Below are 19,353 nucleotides of genomic sequence, written 5' to 3' on the forward strand. Positions count from 1 at the left end.
CTGGTCACACTTTTAATCCCAGCACTAGGGAGGCAGATGCGGACAGATGTCTGTGTGTTCAAGACCAGCTTGATCTGCATGTGAGTTCCAGACCAGCCAGCGCTGCAGAGTGAGACACTGTCTTTAAAAAAAAAAAAAAAAAAAAAGTCTTCTACGGCTCATAGCTCAGGTGGTAGGATGCCTGCTTTGCATGCTCAAGGCCCAGGGGAACATCCCTGATCCTCTGCTTCCCAGATCATCTACATTTCGTAACATGTTCAATTTTTCTTGTAACTTTCAAAGTATGAAATAATTACAACTGTTTTAATGCCCTTATCTATTAACCTCTTTTTCTGAGTAATTTCTGGGTAATTTAATTTTAATTTATCTTCTGACTATTGGTCATATATTTTTCTGTTTATTTCCATACTTAGCATTTTTCCAACCTTTAAAATTAAAAAAAAAAAAACAACAAAAGTCCAGGGTCTTGGGGCTGGAGGGTGGGCTCAGTGGTTAGGTTGGGCTGGAGGGTGAGCTCAGTGGTTAGGTTGGGCTGGAGGGTGGCCTCAGTGGTTAGGTTGGGGCTGGAGGGTGGGCTCAGTGGTTAGGAGCTGCTGCCCAGGGTTTTGTTGCTGCTGTTTGGGGTTTGGTTTTCTTGTTTGTTCTTCTGTCATTGTTACCAGCTGTTTTTATTTGAGATGTTTTTTCATCCACGCATCTCTTACGGGGCGCTTGGGTTGCTTCCTGCTTGTCCACTGGGCATAGCACTGAAAAGTATATGAAGTGTATGTGTTGCTTAGAAATTCTGATTTAAATGTCTTTTTAAAAGATTTTATTTATTTTAAGTGTACGGCTATTTTGTCTGCATGTAAGTCTGTGCAGACTCATGATGCCCGAGGGAAACCGGGTCCAAATCCCTGGAATTGGAGTCACAGGCAGTTGTGAGCCACCATGAGGGTTCTGGGAATCGATTCCTGGTCCTCTGGAAGAGCAGCCGGTGTGTGTAACTGCTGAGCCATCTCTCCAGCCTATTGATTTAAATTCTTTAGTACACACACCCATAGCTTTGATCCCCGGACCATATGGAATTCCTTTTGAATCCTCTGAGAAGTCTCATGCTTTCTTCATAGCTTCTAAGTCATACCTTCCGGCCCCTCACGACCCAGCTGACACTTCTCTGTGGTTTTGGTGTAGATTTTTTTAGTTGTTGCTTTGTTACTGTTATTGTTTAAAACAAGGCCTCAAGGCCTCAGATACTCTATGTGGCTGAGGCTGGCCTTAAACTCCTGATCCTTCTGCCTCTATCTCTCAAGGCAGAGATTATAGGCATATGCCACCACACCTGGCTCACAATTTTCTTTTAACAAAGTTCATTCTAACAGATGAGCTGATGTTTTGTTTTTAACTTATTTTAAATTTTTATTTATTTATTCATTACGTGTATGGATATTTCATCTGTATATATGACTGAGTACCATATGCATGCCTGGTGCTGGCCGAGGTCAAAAGCAGGTGTTGGATTCCCTGGAACTGGAGCTGCCCTGTGGCTGCTGGGAACTAACTCATGTCCTGTGCAGGGGCAGCCAGTGCTCTAAACTGCTGAGCCGTCTCTCCAGCCCCAGACCTTTTTTATTGGATGTCAAACACTGTGAACCAGCCTCATGGATTTCTCACTCTGTCCTCTGTGTGTGTGTGTATGTGTGTATGTGTGTGTGTGTGTGGTGTGTGTGTGTGGTGTGGTGTGAGTGTGGTGTGTGTATGGTTTGTGTGTGGTTTGTGGTGTGTATGTGTGTGGTATGTGTGTATGTGTTGAGTGTGTATGTTGTGTGGTGTGTGTGTGTATGTGTGGTGTGTGTGTGTGTGTGTGTGGTATGTGTGTATATGTGATGTGTGTGGTGTGTGTGGTGTGTATGTGTGTGTGGTGTGTGTGTGGTATATGTGTGTATGGTGTGTGGTATGTGTGTGTGTATGTGTGTGTGTGTGGTGTGTGGTGTGTATGTGTGTGGTATGTGTGTATGTGTGGTGTGTGTGTATGGTGTGTGTGTGTGGTATGTGTGTGTATGTGTGTGTATGGTGTGTGTGTGGTATGTGTGTGTATGTGTGTGTGTTGTGTGTGTGTGTGTGTGTGGTGCGTGTGTGCATGTGGTGTGTGTGTGTGTGTGTGTGTGTGTGTGTGTGTGTGTGTGTGGACATAGCCAGCTCAGCCTGAGCTGGTTCGCTGTGGCCTGGAACCCGACAAGGGGGGAGCTGGGGCCAATGTCACGGCCACTGTGCCTGCTTCATCTTTCATGCACACCTGGCCCTCCCTGCACTGCCTGACCCCTTTGTTTGAACATATCCAATCCAGCTTTCTAGGTTTATACCTGGCTACCTCTTCCCGTCAGGGAATACATCCAGTCTGGCTGTCAATGACAAAAATGTGGAGATGAACTGGAAGGAACCCTCCACGGGCTTTGTCTCTGCTTCTCGGCAGTGTGAGAGCGCCAACACTCAAAGCACAGCCATATCGCGGCACTGGCTACCGCCCTCCTTCCCATTCTGGAGCTAGGACTCGGTCTTTCCAAAGCCAAATGGACCCCAAAGGCTCACGTTCCTTTTTATAGTTCCTCCAGTGCCACTGAGTGTCTTACACAAAACAGACACATTAAAAATGTGTCCCAATTTGTCTATTAAAGGAGAACTACAAGACATAATATGGGCCCCTGGTGAGATGGCCCAGCAGGTACAGATATCTGCTATGAAACTAGCAACCTGAGTTGGAACCTGGAACTCACATAGTAGAAGGAGAAAGCATCCCCTACAAGTCGTCCTCTAACCTACACACACACACACACACACACACACACACACACCACATACACCACACACATACACATCAGACACATACCACACACACACACCACATACACCACACACATACACACCACACACATACCACACACACACACCACATGCACACACACACACTGCACACACATGTACATCACACATATACACCACATTCACACATACACACACCAGACATATACAACACACACACATTCACACACACACACACCATATACACATACCACACAAAGATCACCAGGTATATGCACCACATTCACACACATCACACACACACACACACACACACACATTCCACACATCCCACACATACACACACACACACACACACACACACACACACACACACACACACGGAGGGATTGGAGGGATGTCTCAGCGGTAAAGAGCGTTCATTGCTGTTCTTCAGAGGACTCAGGTTTGGTTCCCAGCACTGTTTACAGCTGCCTGTAATTCCAGTGCCAGGGGACCCACTGCCCATTCCTGATCTGTTCAGGGACTGTATATGTGTGGTACACACGCATACACGCAGGCACAATGCTCACAAACATAAAGGAAAAGGAATCTTAAAACAAAAACAGGGGCTGGAGGGATGGCTCAGAGGTTAAGAGCTCTGGCTGTTCTTCCAGAGGTTCTGAGTTCAATTTCCAGCAACCACATGGTGGTTCACAACCATCTGTAATGAGATCTGGTGCCCTCTTCTGGCCTGCAAGGACACATGCAGACAGAGCACTGTATGCATAATAAATAAATAAATCTAAAAAAACAAAAAACAAAAAACAAAAAACAACCTAAGACAGGTCTCACTCTATAGCAATGACTGCTCTGAAACTCAGAGATTGGTCTGCCTGTGTCTCCTGAATGCTGGGATTAAAAGTGTGCGATCATGTCTGCTGGCAAGAAAATAAATCTTTAAAAAAAGAAAGGAAGGAAGGAAGGAGAGGAGGGGAGAAGGGAGGGAAGAGAGAGGGAGAGAGGGAGAGAGAGAGAGAGAGAGAGAGAGAGAGAGAGAGAGAGAGAGAGAGAAGAAAGAAAAAAATTATGGGGCTAGAGATGGCTCAGTGGTTAAGAGCACTGATTGCTCTTGCAGAGGTCTGGAGTTCAATTCCCAGCACCCACATGGTAGCTCACAGCTGCCTTTAACTCCAGCTCCAGAGGACCCAGCATCCTCTTCTGTTCTTCTTGGGTACCAGGTACCCACATGTTGCACAGACCTACATCCAGGCCTAACACCCATACAAATAAAATTTTGAAAAATATTTTTTAAGCTGGGCGGTGGCACTCAGGAGGCAGAAGCAGTCTGATCTCTGTGAGTTCGAGGCCAGCATGGTCTACAGAGTGAGATCCAGGACAGCCAGGGCTACACAGAGAAACCCTGTCTGGAAAAACCAAAAAACCAAAACCAAACCCCAAAAAACAAAAACACAAACAAACAAACAAAAAAACCCAAACCAAAAACAAAACATATATTTTTTTCAAAGATAGCCTTTAAAAAAAAAAGACATAATATGAGTAAAAATTAAACCACAGTATGGAAGGTGCAAATTTGTGATGAAACCTTTAAAATGTGATAAATCTTAGCTATGGAGTTTTGTATTTACTATGAAAATAAGGGCAGTACTTATTTTTGGAGGGATTAAAGGGTGTGAGGGGTTGTGAGTTGAATGAGGCATATAGAAACTTCTGGAGAACTGAAACTACATCCCTTCCCTTCTTCCCTGTCTGTGAGCCTCCTGCAGGACACACAAGTGCTCTACCCCACCCCAAACCTGAACATCTCTTTTATTTATTTATTTGTTTATTTATTATGTATACAGTGTTCTGTCTGCATGTGTCCCTGAGGCCAGAAGAGGGCGCCAAATCTCATTATGGATGGTTGTGAGCCACCATGTGGGTGCTGGGAATTGAACTCCGGACCTCTGGAAGAGCAGCCAGTGCTTTTAATCTCTGAGCCACCTCTCCTGCCCGAACATCTCTTTCTCGACACAAGCAGTGGCGGCAATGAGCTCGTTTGTCCTATAATTATTAATTGCTTGCTGTAATTGAGACAGGGTCTGGGACTCGGGTTAGGTTCAGTTGGTTGAGTGCTTGCCTAGGATGCACGAAGCCTTGGTGCTTCTCTAAGCCTTGGTCAACACACTCCAAAAGATTTACTAGCAGTCACAGGACGTTAGCCCAGACACAGAAGGGGACCGTACAGGGCTGTTAAGGGAACTAGAGACAGCCCAAGGTGGTTTGGCTGCCAGTCTACAACATTCCAACACTGTGAAGTCAGTCACCTCTGGAGGACCTTTAACATAATTACGGCTTTCTCTTCGGAATGTCATTAATAAAGTTTCCCTTTTAAATTGTTCTTTGACAATTTCATACCTGTATATATGCCCCCCCCCGCGCCCCCCCTCCCCACCTTGTGTTTCCAGACAGAGTTTCTCTGTGTAGTTCTGGCTGTCCTGGAACTCACAGATATCCACCTGCCTCTGCCTCCCAAGTGCTGGGATTACAATTGTGCACCAGCACTGCCTGGCCCTTTACTCTCTCTTATCTCCCCCCCCCCCCATCCCGTCTTCCTCTTCCCTACCAATGGCTTTCGAATTTCATGGCTTTTGTTTTGATTTTGTGACCACTTAGTTTAACCAGGGCCATCTGTGTGACCATTGGATTAGGACTAATGAGGGGAGCCTGGTGGGTCTGGGTCACCAGTGGGTACACAGCTCAGAGCAGTGACTCCTCTTTCCTTAACCTATTAGTTCAGCAGTGAAGGTGGGCCTCCATCCGTCCAGGCTTGGCTGTTGATAGCCTTGTTCTTCAGCAGGCACAGGGCGGTGACTGCAATGGCTGTGTTCTCCCCAGAAGCTGCATCCACAGCTCTTCTCTAACTTGTGGGCCACTGGATTGTTTTCGTTTTCCCTTTTAGTTTTATCCCAAGTAAGATGGGGGCCTGAGAGTTTCCCATCTCTTCTGTGTGCTCTGCACAGCTACAGAGTGCTCTGCAGACCGTGACAGGAAGAGGTGGGGCCAGGAGGTCTGGAGAGGGGCAGGGCCAGCGTGGTGGCCATGGGGTGGTGGGGAGTCAAATCCTAGAAAGTGTAATAGTCTTGCCCAATTTCTTATCTCTGTACTCACAGATTAGAGCATATCTTGGCCCTCATCAGACATGCTTCTTTTTGTAGTAGACCCAGATTTAATGCAGAGTCCCACAACTGTAGTGTATGAATGCAAATGTACCATCTCCATGTGCCATACCCCCTCCCTCTGAGGTTCAGGGATCATTCTAGAAGAGTGGGTGAAAGAATGTAAGGGAGGGAGGGAGTACTGTCATGACATGGGGCGCCACACAGGAACTTATAGCAGCCTGCACAAGGTCAAGCTGGCCCAAATCCCAGTTTGTGTGAAGGGGAACCATGACGAGTAGCTGAGGACTGCTGGGGCAGATGGAGTCATTTTTCTTTCAGGGCTGCAGGCCCTGAGAGGCTGCCTGTACCTCCTCCTGTAGACGGTTCCATACCATGCACACATGGGTAATACCTAATGGATTCAGTTAATATTACATTAAAGTGGGGAGGGGAGGCTGGAGAGATGGCTCAGTGGTTAAGAGCACTCACTGTCTGCTTTCCCAGAGAAGCTGGGTTTGATTTCTCAGCACCCACTTGGTGGCTCACAACATCCATAACTCCCGTTCCAGGATATCCCATTGTGCTCTTTTGGCCTCTTGGGGCACCAGGCTTGCACCACGGTATACAGAGGTACACGCAGACAAAACACGTATACACATAAAATTATTATTATTAGTAGTAGTAGTAGTAATAGTAGTAAAAGAGCACGTGAAGCTGGTGTAGCTGGTAGAGAAGGGATTGGAGGGGAGAGATTGGGGGTGGATTAGATTAAATCACACTACATATTCTCTGTGTAGCCATGGCTGTGCTGGAACTCACTCTGTAGACCAAGCTGGTCTAGAACTAACAGAGATCCACCTGCCTCTGCCTCCGGATTGCTTGGACTAAAGGCAGGCACCACCACCACCAGGAGAATGATGAAATGCTTTTAAATACAAATTAACGGGCTGGAGAGATGGCTCAGAGGTGAAGAACACTGGCTGCTCTTCCAGAGGTCCTGAGTTCAATTCCCAGCACCCACATGGTGGCTCACAATCATCTGTAATGAGATCTGGCTCCCTCTTCTGGCCTGCAGGGATACATACAAACAGAACACTGTACACATAATAAATAAATGTATTTAAAAAAAAAAACAACAAATTAACAATCAGGGTTTCTCTGTGTAGTTTTGGAGCCCGTCCTGGAACTAACTCTGTAGCCCAGGCTGGCCTTGAACTCACAGATCCACCTGCCTCTGTCTCCCGAGTGCTGGGATTAAAGGCGTGCTCCACCACCGCCCGGCAACAATTTTTTAAATTGTGGAAAGATTAGTGAGAACCCATCATAGTTGCCCATGCACCTATTACAGAGTTTCAGGGCGTTGGGGAGAGTCCAGAACAGCATGAGCAGCTGGGAGCTGGGGAGGGGCAGGCACCCGGGAGGAGTCGGAGCTCAGGGGCGGGTTGGCTCAGGAAGAGCCAATCTCGGAGGAGTGAGCTTGCAAAGGGCGCTCCCCTTTTCCGCCGCGAGTCGCGTTCCCGGATCACGTGGTCGCGCCTGCGCCCTCTAGCGGCGGCGCGCGCGCGCAGCGATGGCGGCGGCTGCGGAGCAGGGCCGCTGCTCCGTGTACTTCTGCGGGAGCATCCGCGGCGGGCGCGAGGACCAGGCGCTGTACGCGCGGATCGTATCGCGGCTGCGGCGCTATGGGAAGGTGCTCACTGAGCACGTGGCTGCTGCAGAGCTGGACTCGCGCGGTGAGGCGGCGCGGGCTGGAGACCCGCAGACTGGGGACCTGCAAGGTAAGGGGACTGGCTGGCTAGGGACTTGCATGCTAGGGGACCCGCAGGCTAGGGACCTGTAGGTTAGGGACTCGCAGGCTAGGATCTTTAAGTTAGGGGTCTGGCTGGCTGAGGAAGGCCCTGGCTTATGACTCTCCTGCAAGTGCACTCCCCATCCAGCACTCTGGCGGGGCCATGCGAGTCCCAGCACACTGAAAGCCAGTGAGAGCCCAGACCCAGCATATGGCCAGCAAGGCTTTGAGGGTTGATCTGGACTCATACTTTCAAAGTTGTACCTAGAACTCCTGTACTTCTGCTCAGAAAACTTTGAAGTAGTTTTCCCACGCAAGAACAGACTCATAAGCTGTGGGCGCTAATGCAATTCTGGGAAAAACTTTTACAAGACAAAGAACCACAAGGCAGAAATGCTAGCGGATTGAAAAGGAGCTGTTCGTGTTTATGGTTGGCTAGCTCATGGTGTATTTGGTTGATAGCCCTCAACTTTCAGTTCCAATCCCAGCACGCTGGAGATTGAGGCAGGAAGAGTTCCAGGCCAACCTGGGCCACATAGACAATGTCTCAAAGAAAAATGAGACCAAACAAAAAGACCACCGAGTGTGATAGCCCGGGGGAAAAGCCTTTGAATCTGTTTTTTGAAACAGGGTTTCTCATGGAAACCCATAGTGACCTCAGACTGTCTGTGTAGCAGAGAATGACCCTGAACTCCCCATCTTCCTGCCTCCACCTCCCAAGTGCCACCCACATAAAGCTTGCTTGCTTTTATTTTTTATTTATTTTTTTTTAAGACAGAGTTTCTCTGTGTAGCTCTGGCTGTCCTGGAACTCACTCTGTAGACCAACTGGCCTCGAAATCAGAGATCCACCTGACTGCCTCTGCCTCCTGAATACTGGGATTAAAGGCATATATAAGTACCACTCAGCTTGTTTTGTTTTTGAGACAAAGTCTGTCTGTATGTCCCTGGCTGCCATGGAACTCACCGAAATCCACCAGCTTCTGCCTCCTGAGGCTGGATTATGGGTGTGTGCTACTGCCCTCAGCTCACAAATGAACTTTTTGACAAGGCGTTTCTGCTCTGCCTCCAGCATAGCCTTTACCATCCTGAACAGTAGCATTTACTCAAGCTGGAAGCTGAGACCCTGACCCTCTGACCCCAGCCTTGTCTCTTGGGCCTTTCCCCAGCGGCTTGGATTCATAGTGAATCAGCTCTTCCCACACACTTGTCAAGCCCCACTAACACTTGCCAGCTTACACAGGGTTTTGGCTTTCTCTTGTGGCTGACCCAGCCCTCACCCCTTTGACAGACTCCTCTCCTGGGCTGGCCTTCGGAGGTCCTGGAGCACAGTACCTGAATTGGGGTGGGAACATCCTTGACTAGCTTCCCCTCAACCACAGGAGAAGCTGCTGGGAGCGACCGGCTCATCCATGAGCAAGACCTGGCCTGGCTGCGGCAGGCAGATGGTGAGTAGTCCCCCCTCCTCTATGCGGGCTCCTCCGGGATGGTAATTCCTGGGATATCCCTGGCCTCCACACCTAGAAGGGACTTCTTCCCCACCACATACCCTGTCATCCTGTCCTTCAGGTCCCAGCTACGAAGTCTTATTTTGCTTTCTTTCCAGTGGTCGTGGCCGAGGTGACACAGCCCTCCTTGGGTGTTGGCTATGAACTGGGCTGGGCAGTAGCTCTCGGTAAGCAAATCCTATGCCTGTTCCGACCACAGTCTGGCCGAGGTGAGTATCCTTCCTGGCTTTCTGGGAACCCGTTTCTCCCTTTCCCAGTGGGCTGACGGGGAGCCGAGTGGGGACATGGAGTCAGCTCCACCTCCCCTCCCCAGTACTTTCTGCCATGATCCGGGGAGCAGCAGATGGCTCGAGGATCCAGGTGTGGGACTACACAGAAGGAGAGGTGGACAGCATGCTGGATCGATACTTTGAGACTTACCCTCCTGAGGGCAAAGCTCCCTCCCGTAACCCAAGTACCTGACCTAACCCTACTTTATTAAAAAAACTTAAGGTTTTTAATGTGTGTTTTAACTGCATGTATGTATATAACCAAATGAATACCTGGCACTCACAGAGACCAGAAGAGGGCATCGGATTCTCTGGAGTTGGCATTAGAGATGATTATAAGCCCCCATGTGAGTACTGGGAACTGAACCCAGGACCTCCGCAAGAGCAACAAGTGCTCTTCACCGCTGACCCTTCTCTCTGGCTCTGGCTCTATTTGTTAAATCCTGACCAGACACTTCTCCAGAATCACTCCAGCCTCAGCCTCAGTAGTAAAAAAAGGTTCATTTAGCTGGATGTGGTGGCACACATCTTTAATCCAGCCCTCAGGAGGCACAGGCAGGTGGATTTCTGAATCCACACAGGTCAGTGTGGTCTATATGTGAGTTCCAGGACAGTCAGAGCTACGCAGAGAGACCTCATCTCAAAAAACAAAAACAACAACAAAAATGTATCGTGGTAGAGGCGGGACAAGTCCCCAGCAGCATCCTTTTCATCCTACTTACTTTAGGTTTAAGTGGAGGGAGCCTTGTCGTGCACTTTGGGGAACATTTCAAGTATGGAAGGAGGCCAGGTGGGCGGATCATCATGTGTCTCGTTTCTGAACTAGGCCAGGGGCACCTGTGCTTCCCTTTGTGAGTTTAGGTCAGTGAGTCTGCTTGGGGCTTTTTCTGAGGATAGAAAAGTCTGGAAGTTAAAGAGTAAAGATGAAGGGGGGCTGGCCAGGTGGCTCAGCTGGTGAAGACGTGAGTTCGATCCCAAGCACCGACATGGAGAAGAGAACTGACTCCCTAAGGTGTTCTCTGATCTCCATACACTGCCAGAGCATGCACGAGCGAGCGCACGCACGCACGCACTCACGCACGCACGCACGAGCGCGCGCGCGCGCGCACACACACACACACGCACACGCACACACGCACACACACAGAGGGAGAGGCCATCAGAGAACACTGGGGTCTGCTCAGCTGCTTCCGAGAAGTATGTGAAAAAGAGGTTTATTCAGTCACCAGACGGTGCTGCTGCAGACACTGGGAACCCCCTCCCATGACAGAGGAGGGAGAACTCCCCACCCCCGTGGCCCTGCCTGGTGGGGCAGCTCCAGGTGTTTCCTGCCCCCTCAGTCATAGGACTCATCGTCGTCATCCTCATCACCAAAGAAGAAAGTGTCTCGGTCCAGGTTCTCAGACTCTTCATCGTAGGAGAAGCTGTCGTTGTCCAGTTCCTCATCAAACTCATGCTGCCACTCGGGCACGTCCCCCTCCTCTTCCTCTTCCTCCTCCTCCTCCTCTTCCAGCCCTGCGGAGCCCTGGGGCCTAAGGAGAGCCACACTCAGCCCGGTGTGAATGTGCATCCTGCTGCCCTCTCCCAGCCCTGCGCAGCCTACTCACTGATTGCTGGGCACGTTGGATCCTTTCGCCTCCCGAGCCTCTGCCGATGGACTCTGCAGTCCAACCCGGAAGTCCTGACAGGGAGACAGGAGTGCCTGAGAAGCAGAAGGGCAGGGGGCCCCAGGCCTCTGGCCCGGCATCCCTTCCACTGATGTTTCCTGAGGCTCCAGGGGAGAGGACAGTGGCGAGCACCCAGCCTGCACCGAATAGCAAGCATCTCTGCCCATTACTAAGCAGGCAGCAAGTGACCCAAGAACAAGGGTCATAGTTGGGCTCCACACCTGTGTACCTAAGCTGGCAAGACCTTGGAGATCTCTTACTCCAGTGACTCCTCACAGCCCTGATCCCCACAGGTAGGAGTATGGTCTGAGAAACTTCTGACTCTGACAAGCACCTGGCTCAGACCCCTTTGTAAGAAACCCCAGGAGCTTAATGACACAGCGGACTGGCCCAGGCCTCCTAGCAGGCCTTCCCAAGCAGGCTGGGCAGGGCAGTACCTGGGTGGAGTGCTGCAGGATGGCCAGCATCCTCTCCTGGATCCTCCGGAGCAGCTCCGTGCCTGTGCTCAGGCAGTCGGGCCGGAGGAGGCGCAGCGAGGAAGCCAGGTCCCGGCACCGCAGCAGGGTCTCCTCTGCAAGGGGCAAGCGCAGGGCCTGCTCTCCTCCATCCACCCCTTCCTCCCACAAGGGTCTGGAGCATCTCCAGAGGGCCAGGCTTGGCTGTCAAAACTCATGGAGCTCACCTGCCAAGGGCAGGGTGACCCAGGACCCTGTGTCATGGACTTTAGACCCGGGAGGGAGGGGCCTGGATAACTGGCTGGCTGGGCGTGGGGCGCTCAGCACAGGAGAGGAGCAGTGTTGGTGCACCAGGCTCACCGAGGAGGATCTGCAGGGCGTTCGTGTGCAGCTCCAGGTTCTCGGTCTGCTGCTCCACCACATCCATGTACTCTGTGTCCTGGCTGTAGAAGCTGTAGACACAGGAGTAGGCCAGCACCTAGAGGAGACCCTGTCAGTGTAGCCAGCCTGAGTCCCGGCACCGCCACCCCCACTTCCCTCTCTTCTGGTTCCTCCAGCCAGGCCCCCTCAGCCCCCTGGCAAACCCTTCCTGCCTGTCCCCCCCCCCCCCCCACACACACACACACACTACAACCTTTCGAGCCTGCTCAAGGGCCCGGCAGGCGTCATGAAGGAAGGTGAAGGATTTGGGTGGCGGCACCTCTTGGATGGCAGAGGCCTGGTTTCGCAGGTTCACGGCAAACTCCTGTAGGAGGAAAGTGAGGTCTGCAGCCATGCAGCTCACAGCCGCCGCCCCCCCCCCCCCCCCCCCCCCCCAGTGCAGTCACAGCCCTGTGACTTCCCTGCTCACCCGGGCGCGGTGGTGGAAAGTGCACCTCTCGTTGTAGTCCTGAAACCGCTTCTCCTGGCGAGCGGCTTTGCTCACCTGGGAAGGGCACAGGGACAGCATGTGGGTGCTGTCCCCACAGCGGGGCTTCTCAGGAGGGCCCTCTACCCTTCACCCAGTTGCTTCCATGTAATCCTAGCGTTGCTTTACATGGGGATGTGGAGGGTTGTCCCGGCCACACTCCTTGTCCTACTCTTCCTGGGCTTTGTCTGGTCACCTGGATGGGGCAGTCCTCCCAGTACTGAGCTCCCAGAACCTCTCCCCACTGGGCTGGGGGCATACGGCTCTGTCCCAGGGCCAGCCGCAGCTGGTCTGGTCCTGACTGGCTGGGCTTTGACCCGACCCCCGACCCCCGGCCCTCACCATGGCGGAGCAGTTGTAGTAGTCCTTGTGGCTTGGCTTCCAGGACTTGAGGCAGCGCCAGCAGAACCCATGGTTACATCTGGCACAGGTCATGCTGTGGAGGATTCGAGCTGGTCAGAGGGGCCTGCCTCTGGATAAGGGTGTCCAGGATGCCTAGGGGCTGGACACACCACTGACAAGGTCCCACCCCAAGCTCTGCTAAGGACACCTCTCTTTGGACTTCCCAACACAGTGGACTTAGAACCTGGGTGGAGGAATCCAGGAGGTGACCCTGGGGGATGCTGGGTGAGGGCAGAGGATTTTCTGCACTTCACAGTAAGCTTGAGTTTCTTCCTTACTGCCAGGCCTCCCCCACACCATGCTCCCTCTACCCCTTCTTACTGCAGACACCCCTCATTCTTCTCGATGGGTGCCTGACAGCTGGGACAGCGTTTGGAGATGAGCTTGGCCAGGTGTTTGCTCTGCGCCTCCACACTCATGCCGTCATAGTAGCCGCCATCATCGACCCACTGGGACATGTGGCCGCAGCTGGCAGGATAGTGTGCCTAGGTGGGGGGAGCGTGAGGACACAGCCAGCTCAGCCAGCTAGCAGGGAACAAGGCAGCCCCCTCACATCTGTGTGTGCGAGAGAGGTGCTGGGCAGGGAAGGAGAGTCCTTGCAGGGGCCGGAGTGGGGCACCCACCTCGGGGAAGTTACAGCTGAAGCAAGAGGCCCAGCCACACTGAGAGCAGGTGGTCCCACTGCCCAGGCCCTGGCGGCACAGGATGCGGTCACAGCCCTGAGGGTTGGTGCACCATGTCAGGTTGGAACAGCTCTCCACATAGCATCGCAGGAGGGCCTTCTTATACTGCGGACAGAGGCACGTTGCTATGAATGATGGGAGAGCAGGACTCTCGGGAGGCTCCAGACGCTCTTAGCCCCTGGAGGCCAGCCCATCCTCTGGGGCCTCAGGCAGGAAGGGGGTACCTTGGAGATGACCTCTGGAGAGGAGACAATGTCACGGATGAAGGCTCCGGTGGGCTGAGCGGGGCAGTCGGCAATGGGACAGGTACAGTTCAGCACAAAGTTCTGCTCGATCCGAGTCGTCAGGTACTCATTCCAGCAAGACTGCCCGGACAACAGGAGGGGCTGATGAGGGACAGGTGCCCTGGCCCCTGACCCGACACCCGCTCCCACGGCTTCATGGAAGGCCAGAGATGGCAGACTCCTAGGCCTACCTCACAGCTGACCCTGCCTTCCAGATGCCATGGTGTCTTGGGATGAAATCAAATTGTAGCTGTTTTTGAGGATGTATGGGGCTCAGGCATTGGCCTACCAATAAATACTATCAGATGGACATAGAGGAAGTGCTAAGACAGGGAAAGAGCAGTGTGTGATGGCACATAAGGGATCTGATGCCTCTGCTGGCCTCCGCAGGCACCAGGCATGTATACAATGCACATATACACATGAATTAAAGACAATAATTTTTTTCTTAAAGGTCAGAGAGGAGGAGGCCTGGGGAACAGAGCCTCCCCACTGGCTCTGGGTCCCCTATGCTGGCCCTGGAGCATTCCTATGGCTAATTCCCTGGGCCCCAGCTTTCCCTGCTTGAGGCTCCACCTCCAAGGGCTCACCCTTCAAACAGACTTGCTTGTGTGTCCCTGCATTCTGATCAACAGCACAGCCATCCTCACCCCACCCAAGTTACCAGCACCAGATTTCTGTTTCCCAAACGCCTCTGTTGTTCCAGCAACCACCCTGGAGCAGGTGTCCTTAACACATTGCAGGAACCTCTTGATAAATGGTCTTACTCTCTAAACACGGTCGTAACCCTCTTAACCTGCTCCTCAGCTTGTGATCATGTGTTCCAAAATGATCAATAAAAGCACCTGGGACACAGTTGACAGGGGCCATGTGAAGAATCTGGACCATTTTTTCACCCTTTACATCTTGAAACAAACCAAAACTAAGTGGGAAGCAAACTGAAAAAGAATCTGGCATCATTTTTAGATAAAGCAAGGGGGAATTTCTCCAAGTGGACCCCACTCTTACAGGTCCACGGTGCCTCATGGTCCCTCATAGCCCTGGACAGCACCCTGGGGCAGCCCTCTACTTCTTGGCCTCGGCCACAGCCACTGTTTAGCCCTAGAACAGTGCTATTGTCGCCCTCTGCCCGCTGTGCCTGCCAACAGGGCTCATGCTGGTGGCCCCTCCCACTGCTCTGGGCCTGTGGCTGTCCTGTGGCTTTGCCATCTCTGCCATCTCTACCTTATTCACAGGCTGGGACTTTTTTTTTTCTTCCCAAGACAGGGTCTCTCTGTGTAGCCCTGGTTGTCCTAGAATTTGCTTTGTAGCCCAGGCTGGCCTCGAACCCAGAGATCTGCCTGCCTCTGCCTCCTGAGTGCTGAGGTTAAAGACGGGCACCGCCACCGCCCAGGCTAGGAATTTTGTAACCAGCTCGTTTTTCTCAGTTGCAGGCTCCTCGTCTCTGCATCTCTCCCGGGGTCCCTTAGACTCAGCTCTGCTCTTTCCCTGTAGTGTTGCCAGCCAGGCCTCTCCACGCCGTTACCACGACGTCCAGTGAGTGGCTTAAACCTTACACAGATGTGAGTGTTGAGTTTCCACTCAAAGCCCCACCCTTCATCCCTACACCCTGCCCCAAAATTCCTCTCAGACACAGCAAAGTGGCACATTCCAGCTCCCCAGATGCTTAGCCCAAAAACAAAGGAGCCGCCTTGAATCTCCCATCTGAAGCCTGTACATCTAGCACACTAGTCTGTGGGCGCTACTTGCAAACATATTAAAACCCACCTCAAAAGCATCACGTGTGTCCGTACAGGTGTACGTGTGTCCGCACTGGTGCACGTGTGTCCGCACAGGTGCACGTGTGTCCACACTGGTGCACGTGTGTCCGCACAGGTACACGTGTGTCCGTACAGGTGCACATGTGTCCGCACTGGTGCACGTGTGTCCGCACTGGTGCACGTGTGTCCGCACAGGTGCACGTGTGTCCGCACTGGTGCACGTGTGTCCGCACAGGTACACGTGTGTCCCTACAGGTGCACCTGTGTCCGCACTGGTGCACGTGTGTCCACACAGGTGCACGTGTGTCCGCACAGGTGCACGTGTGTCCGCACAGGTACACATGTGTCCGTACAGGTGCACGTATGTCTGTACAGGTGTTTATGCATCTGCTCACGGGGGTGAAGAAGCCCAAAGCTGACCTATGGTGTCATCTTGGATGGATCTTCACTTTCTTGCTGCCGCAGGGTCTCTTACTGAGCCTGGAGTTCACCAATCCTGACTAGTTTAGCTCATCAGTTTGCCCAGGGACCCTGTCTCTGCCTCTGGAGTGCTGTGATAACGGGCAGCCTACCCACCACGCCTACCCCTGCTTTACCTATGCTGGCTTCTGCGTGGTTCTGGGGATCTGAACTCTGGTCCTCACACTGCATGGTGAGCATTTTATCTGCTGAGCCACCTCCCCAGCTCCAAGCAAGTTTTCAAAAGTGTAAATAAGATCTCATCACCTTGCTTAAACCCATCATGGCTTCCCACAAATCGCCGTCTCACTCAGCCTCCTCATCCTCTCTCAGACCTCCTCCTGAACAGACAGTGTTAGCCGCCTGCTGCTCTCTGGCTACGGCCCTCTCTCACAAGATGTCATCCCCTAGCGGCCTCCCTTGATCTCCTCAATGGAGAGGGAAAGTCCTGGCCCTACCCGGTCACTTCCGATGACATCACCCCATGCATCTTCCTTCCTGAATTTATCATCGACAACGACGCTGGAGGGGTGAGGCGGGTGGGGAGGTGGGGAGGGCGCGTGTGCTCACCTTACAGCAGCAGTGCAGACAGCAGAGGGACGGCGAGTCGTCACTGGGTCCTAGGGGGCTGATGCAGACAGGGCAGTGGTCAGGACGCGTCGGGACAACCTGGGCCTGGGGTACTCGCAGCCCGGCTGCAAGAAGCAGGGGCTCTGGGTCGTCGCTGTAGCTCTGCAGCAGCTGCTCGGTGCCCCAGTGGGAATGGGCCAGAAGGTGCTGGGCAACATCGGGCTCCAGGTTCAGCGTCTCCTGCACCTGCCGCACCGTCTGCTCCATCAGCCCTTCTACCTCCTGGGGACTCATGGTACGGCCTGCAGGCAGCTGCAGAGACGCCAGGGCCAACATAGCTTCTGGGCTTAGGGAGAGAGAAGGGCAGTGTTTAGTGTCTCCACCCCGCTTACCTGTCTACGAGCTCCCACCGAGCCCCAGTCCCCACCTATGACCCAGAGCTTACACTTGTCTCGCCAGTCTGTGCATAACCACCTGAACCCCGGGGGGAGCAGAGCCCTTCATAGAGGCGAGGGTAAATGTGGGGCTGAGGTGATTGAACAGTGACTGGGGCATTGTGGGCCAGTGGGTAGGTGTCACGGCACTAAGTGACTTATAATGAAGGGGACGGTCCATTGCTCAGAATGCCAGCAGCATGTCGAAAGCCTTCCTATGTCAAGTGTGAAGCCGGGGCATCACAGAGGGAACGGCTGAGTCAGATCTGCACTCAGCCACACAGAACACATGAGCTTGGAGAAGTCAGGGAGCTCATTCCACACGTCATGCAGGCATCATTAAGGACAGACACCAATGCTATAACACATTGGGGGATGCACTTAAGGTTGGAAGTTCCAGGGTTACTGGCGACTTAGAACAGCCTCCAGCAAACTGCCCAGTAGACCAACTTCCTGGAGCTCAGCATATCCCCAAGGCAAGTGCACAGCTAACGCTCTGTGCATGTTTACAGCACAGACCAGATCAGCTCAGAAAGAGTGACTGACATCTATGCATCTGGACCTCCTGCCTACGGGCTGGCTCCGGGAGGATGGGACATCAAGACCCAAGTGGCAAGGCATGAGGTGGGGGGGGGGGGTGGTGGAGAAGAAGAGGGTGAGAACTAGCAAGTAGAACTAGAGGAAGGAAATGGGCAGGACAGACTGGAAGTGGTATTCTGCTTGGTTAGTTTGGGGGTTTTTGAGAGAGGGTGTCACTATGTAGCCCTGGCTGGCCTCAAACTCACAGAGCTCTGCCTGCCTCTGGCTCTTGTGTGCTGGGATTGACATGGGAAGTGTTTTTATATGAGTGACCTCTGCAGGGCTTTGGCCCTGTAACCTTCTCATCACTGAGAGTGGACAGAGCGGGGGTGGCTACCTAGGCTTGGAGGTCTCAGCGCTCTGGTTGCCACAAAAGGGGACGTCTGCCTGACCCCGGCAGGGCCCCATGGGCTCTGGGGTAGCATATATCAGGACCTGGGGCCGGTCATCACGCCGTTCCACATAGCCCTGGCCCAGGAGATGCAGGATGCAAGAGAGAACATCAGTGCTGGAACAGGCCACACCCCCTGCAACAGCGCGGCCCAGGCTTCCAGGTGGATTTGGACCCTTCTGCCAGGCTTCCAGCACCTGGATGGAAGAGACAAGCAGACTGCCCTTACCCACAGAGCCCGCCTGCATGGGTACAATGCCTGGCTCTACCACTACTTACTGGCCAGGAGACCAGCCAAGACCTTCTCACGCCTCACTTTTCTCCTCCAGCCAATGGCAAAGGTTAATATCTGTATAAGTCAGTATTCATATTAGTTTTATTTGTACTATCGTTGAGGACCAAGTTACTCAATCACACACATGGTAAGCACTCATGTCAGGATAGAAAACCCAGATGGAGGGGTGCAGAGGCAGCGGAATAAAGTGCTTGCTTCTCAAAGTGACCTGAGTTCGAATCCCCAGAATCCATACAAAGTCTGGTAGAGTAGCATGAAACTCAGGTGCTCCAAAGGTGAGAAGGAGACAGAGACAGAGACAGAAGAATCCACAGACGCTCATGAGCCGGGTCGCCTCACACATGCAGTAACAAACAAGAAAGCCAGCGCCAAGCAAGGTTGGAAGGTGAGGATGGACACCCAAGGTTGTCCTCTGATCTGCACGTCTGCCCGCGTGCGCGCGCACGCGCGCGCACGCGCGCGCGCACACACACACCATGAGATACACATAACGAATGTCATACACACATAACAAGCAGAACCAGATAGAAATGTCACCCCAGTGATGTTTCATATTGAAAGAGGTCAACTTCTCTTATGCTGACCTCTGGTTCCATCTCTAACCCCAAGCATGACCCCAGGGCACGGTCCTTTCTGCCTACCAGACAAACCAGCTGGTCAATGTGGAGGCCTTTCTCCCCATGGGCTTTGAGTATCCGGACAAGAAGACAGCTCAAGAGGTTCCTCTTCTGCTCCAAGGTCCGGCCCTCATCCTTCTCTACACTGAAATAGGTCTGGGGAGGTGTCAGCCACAGGACCTCTTCATGGGGCTGGGACCTAGGCTCACGAAGCCGCAGCATCCCTGGAATCCAGTCCCGGTCAGGTACCCAAGGACAGGGAGGGACACGTGAATGAGGGTCCTACCATAGTCTCATTCCCTGGCATACTCTCCCCACCGCGGGGCCTCCCACCGTGCCGCAGAGG

The 19,353-nt window shown here is 52.7% G+C and overlaps 2 protein-coding genes across 2 annotated transcripts in view; one reads left to right on the top strand and one right to left on the bottom strand.

Annotated features, from left to right (window-relative positions):
• Positions 1-7,456: 7,456 nt before the first annotated feature.
• On the top strand, positions 7,457-9,731 carry Dnph1 (2'-deoxynucleoside 5'-phosphate N-hydrolase 1). The gene is made up of 4 exons (XM_059282140.1): positions 7,457-7,672; positions 9,110-9,175; positions 9,334-9,444; positions 9,549-9,731. Exons 1-4 carry the CDS (start codon positions 7,510-7,512, stop codon positions 9,695-9,697), a joined length of 489 nt encoding a protein of 162 aa, XP_059138123.1. The 5' UTR covers positions 7,457-7,509; the 3' UTR covers positions 9,698-9,731.
• A 1,068-nt stretch (positions 9,732-10,799) lies between these two features.
• Cul9 (cullin 9) overlaps positions 10,800-19,353 on the bottom strand; it is a 40,520-nt gene continuing 31,966 nt past the window's right edge. Inside the window, exons 29-41 of the mRNA XM_059244135.1 lie at positions 19,032-19,231; positions 18,042-18,292; positions 16,692-17,037; positions 13,843-13,983; positions 13,559-13,723; positions 13,257-13,420; positions 12,876-12,969; positions 12,477-12,551; positions 12,261-12,371; positions 11,987-12,104; positions 11,609-11,742; positions 11,112-11,185; positions 10,800-11,036 (exon numbers count right to left, since the gene is read on the bottom strand). Of these exons, the coding sequence (XP_059100118.1) occupies positions 10,841-11,036; positions 11,112-11,185; positions 11,609-11,742; positions 11,987-12,104; positions 12,261-12,371; positions 12,477-12,551; positions 12,876-12,969; positions 13,257-13,420; positions 13,559-13,723; positions 13,843-13,983; positions 16,692-17,037; positions 18,042-18,292; positions 19,032-19,231 (2,069 nt within the window). The 3' untranslated portion in view covers positions 10,800-10,840. The remainder of the gene's footprint in view (positions 11,037-11,111; positions 11,186-11,608; positions 11,743-11,986; positions 12,105-12,260; positions 12,372-12,476; positions 12,552-12,875; positions 12,970-13,256; positions 13,421-13,558; positions 13,724-13,842; positions 13,984-16,691; positions 17,038-18,041; positions 18,293-19,031; positions 19,232-19,353) is intronic.

The sequence above is a fragment of the Peromyscus eremicus genome, chromosome 16_21 (assembly GCF_949786415.1).
Source record: "Peromyscus eremicus chromosome 16_21, PerEre_H2_v1, whole genome shotgun sequence".
NCBI classification, from domain to species: domain Eukaryota; kingdom Metazoa; phylum Chordata; class Mammalia; order Rodentia; family Cricetidae; genus Peromyscus; species Peromyscus eremicus.

What these genes read in the sequence shown, in the direction of transcription:
- Dnph1 (XM_059282140.1), top strand. Translation starts at nt 7,510, where the DNA reads ATGGCGGCGGCTGCGGAGCAGGGCCGCTGCTCCGTGTACTTCTGCGGG. An exon ending in TGCAGAGCTGGACTCGCGCG is followed by an intron (nt 7,673 to 9,109) that starts GTGAGGCGGCGC and finishes CCTCAACCACAG; the next exon opens with GAGAAGCTGCTGGGAGCGAC. An exon ending in CCGACCACAGTCTGGCCGAG is followed by an intron (nt 9,445 to 9,548) that starts GTGAGTATCCTT and finishes TCCCCTCCCCAG; the next exon opens with TACTTTCTGCCATGATCCGG.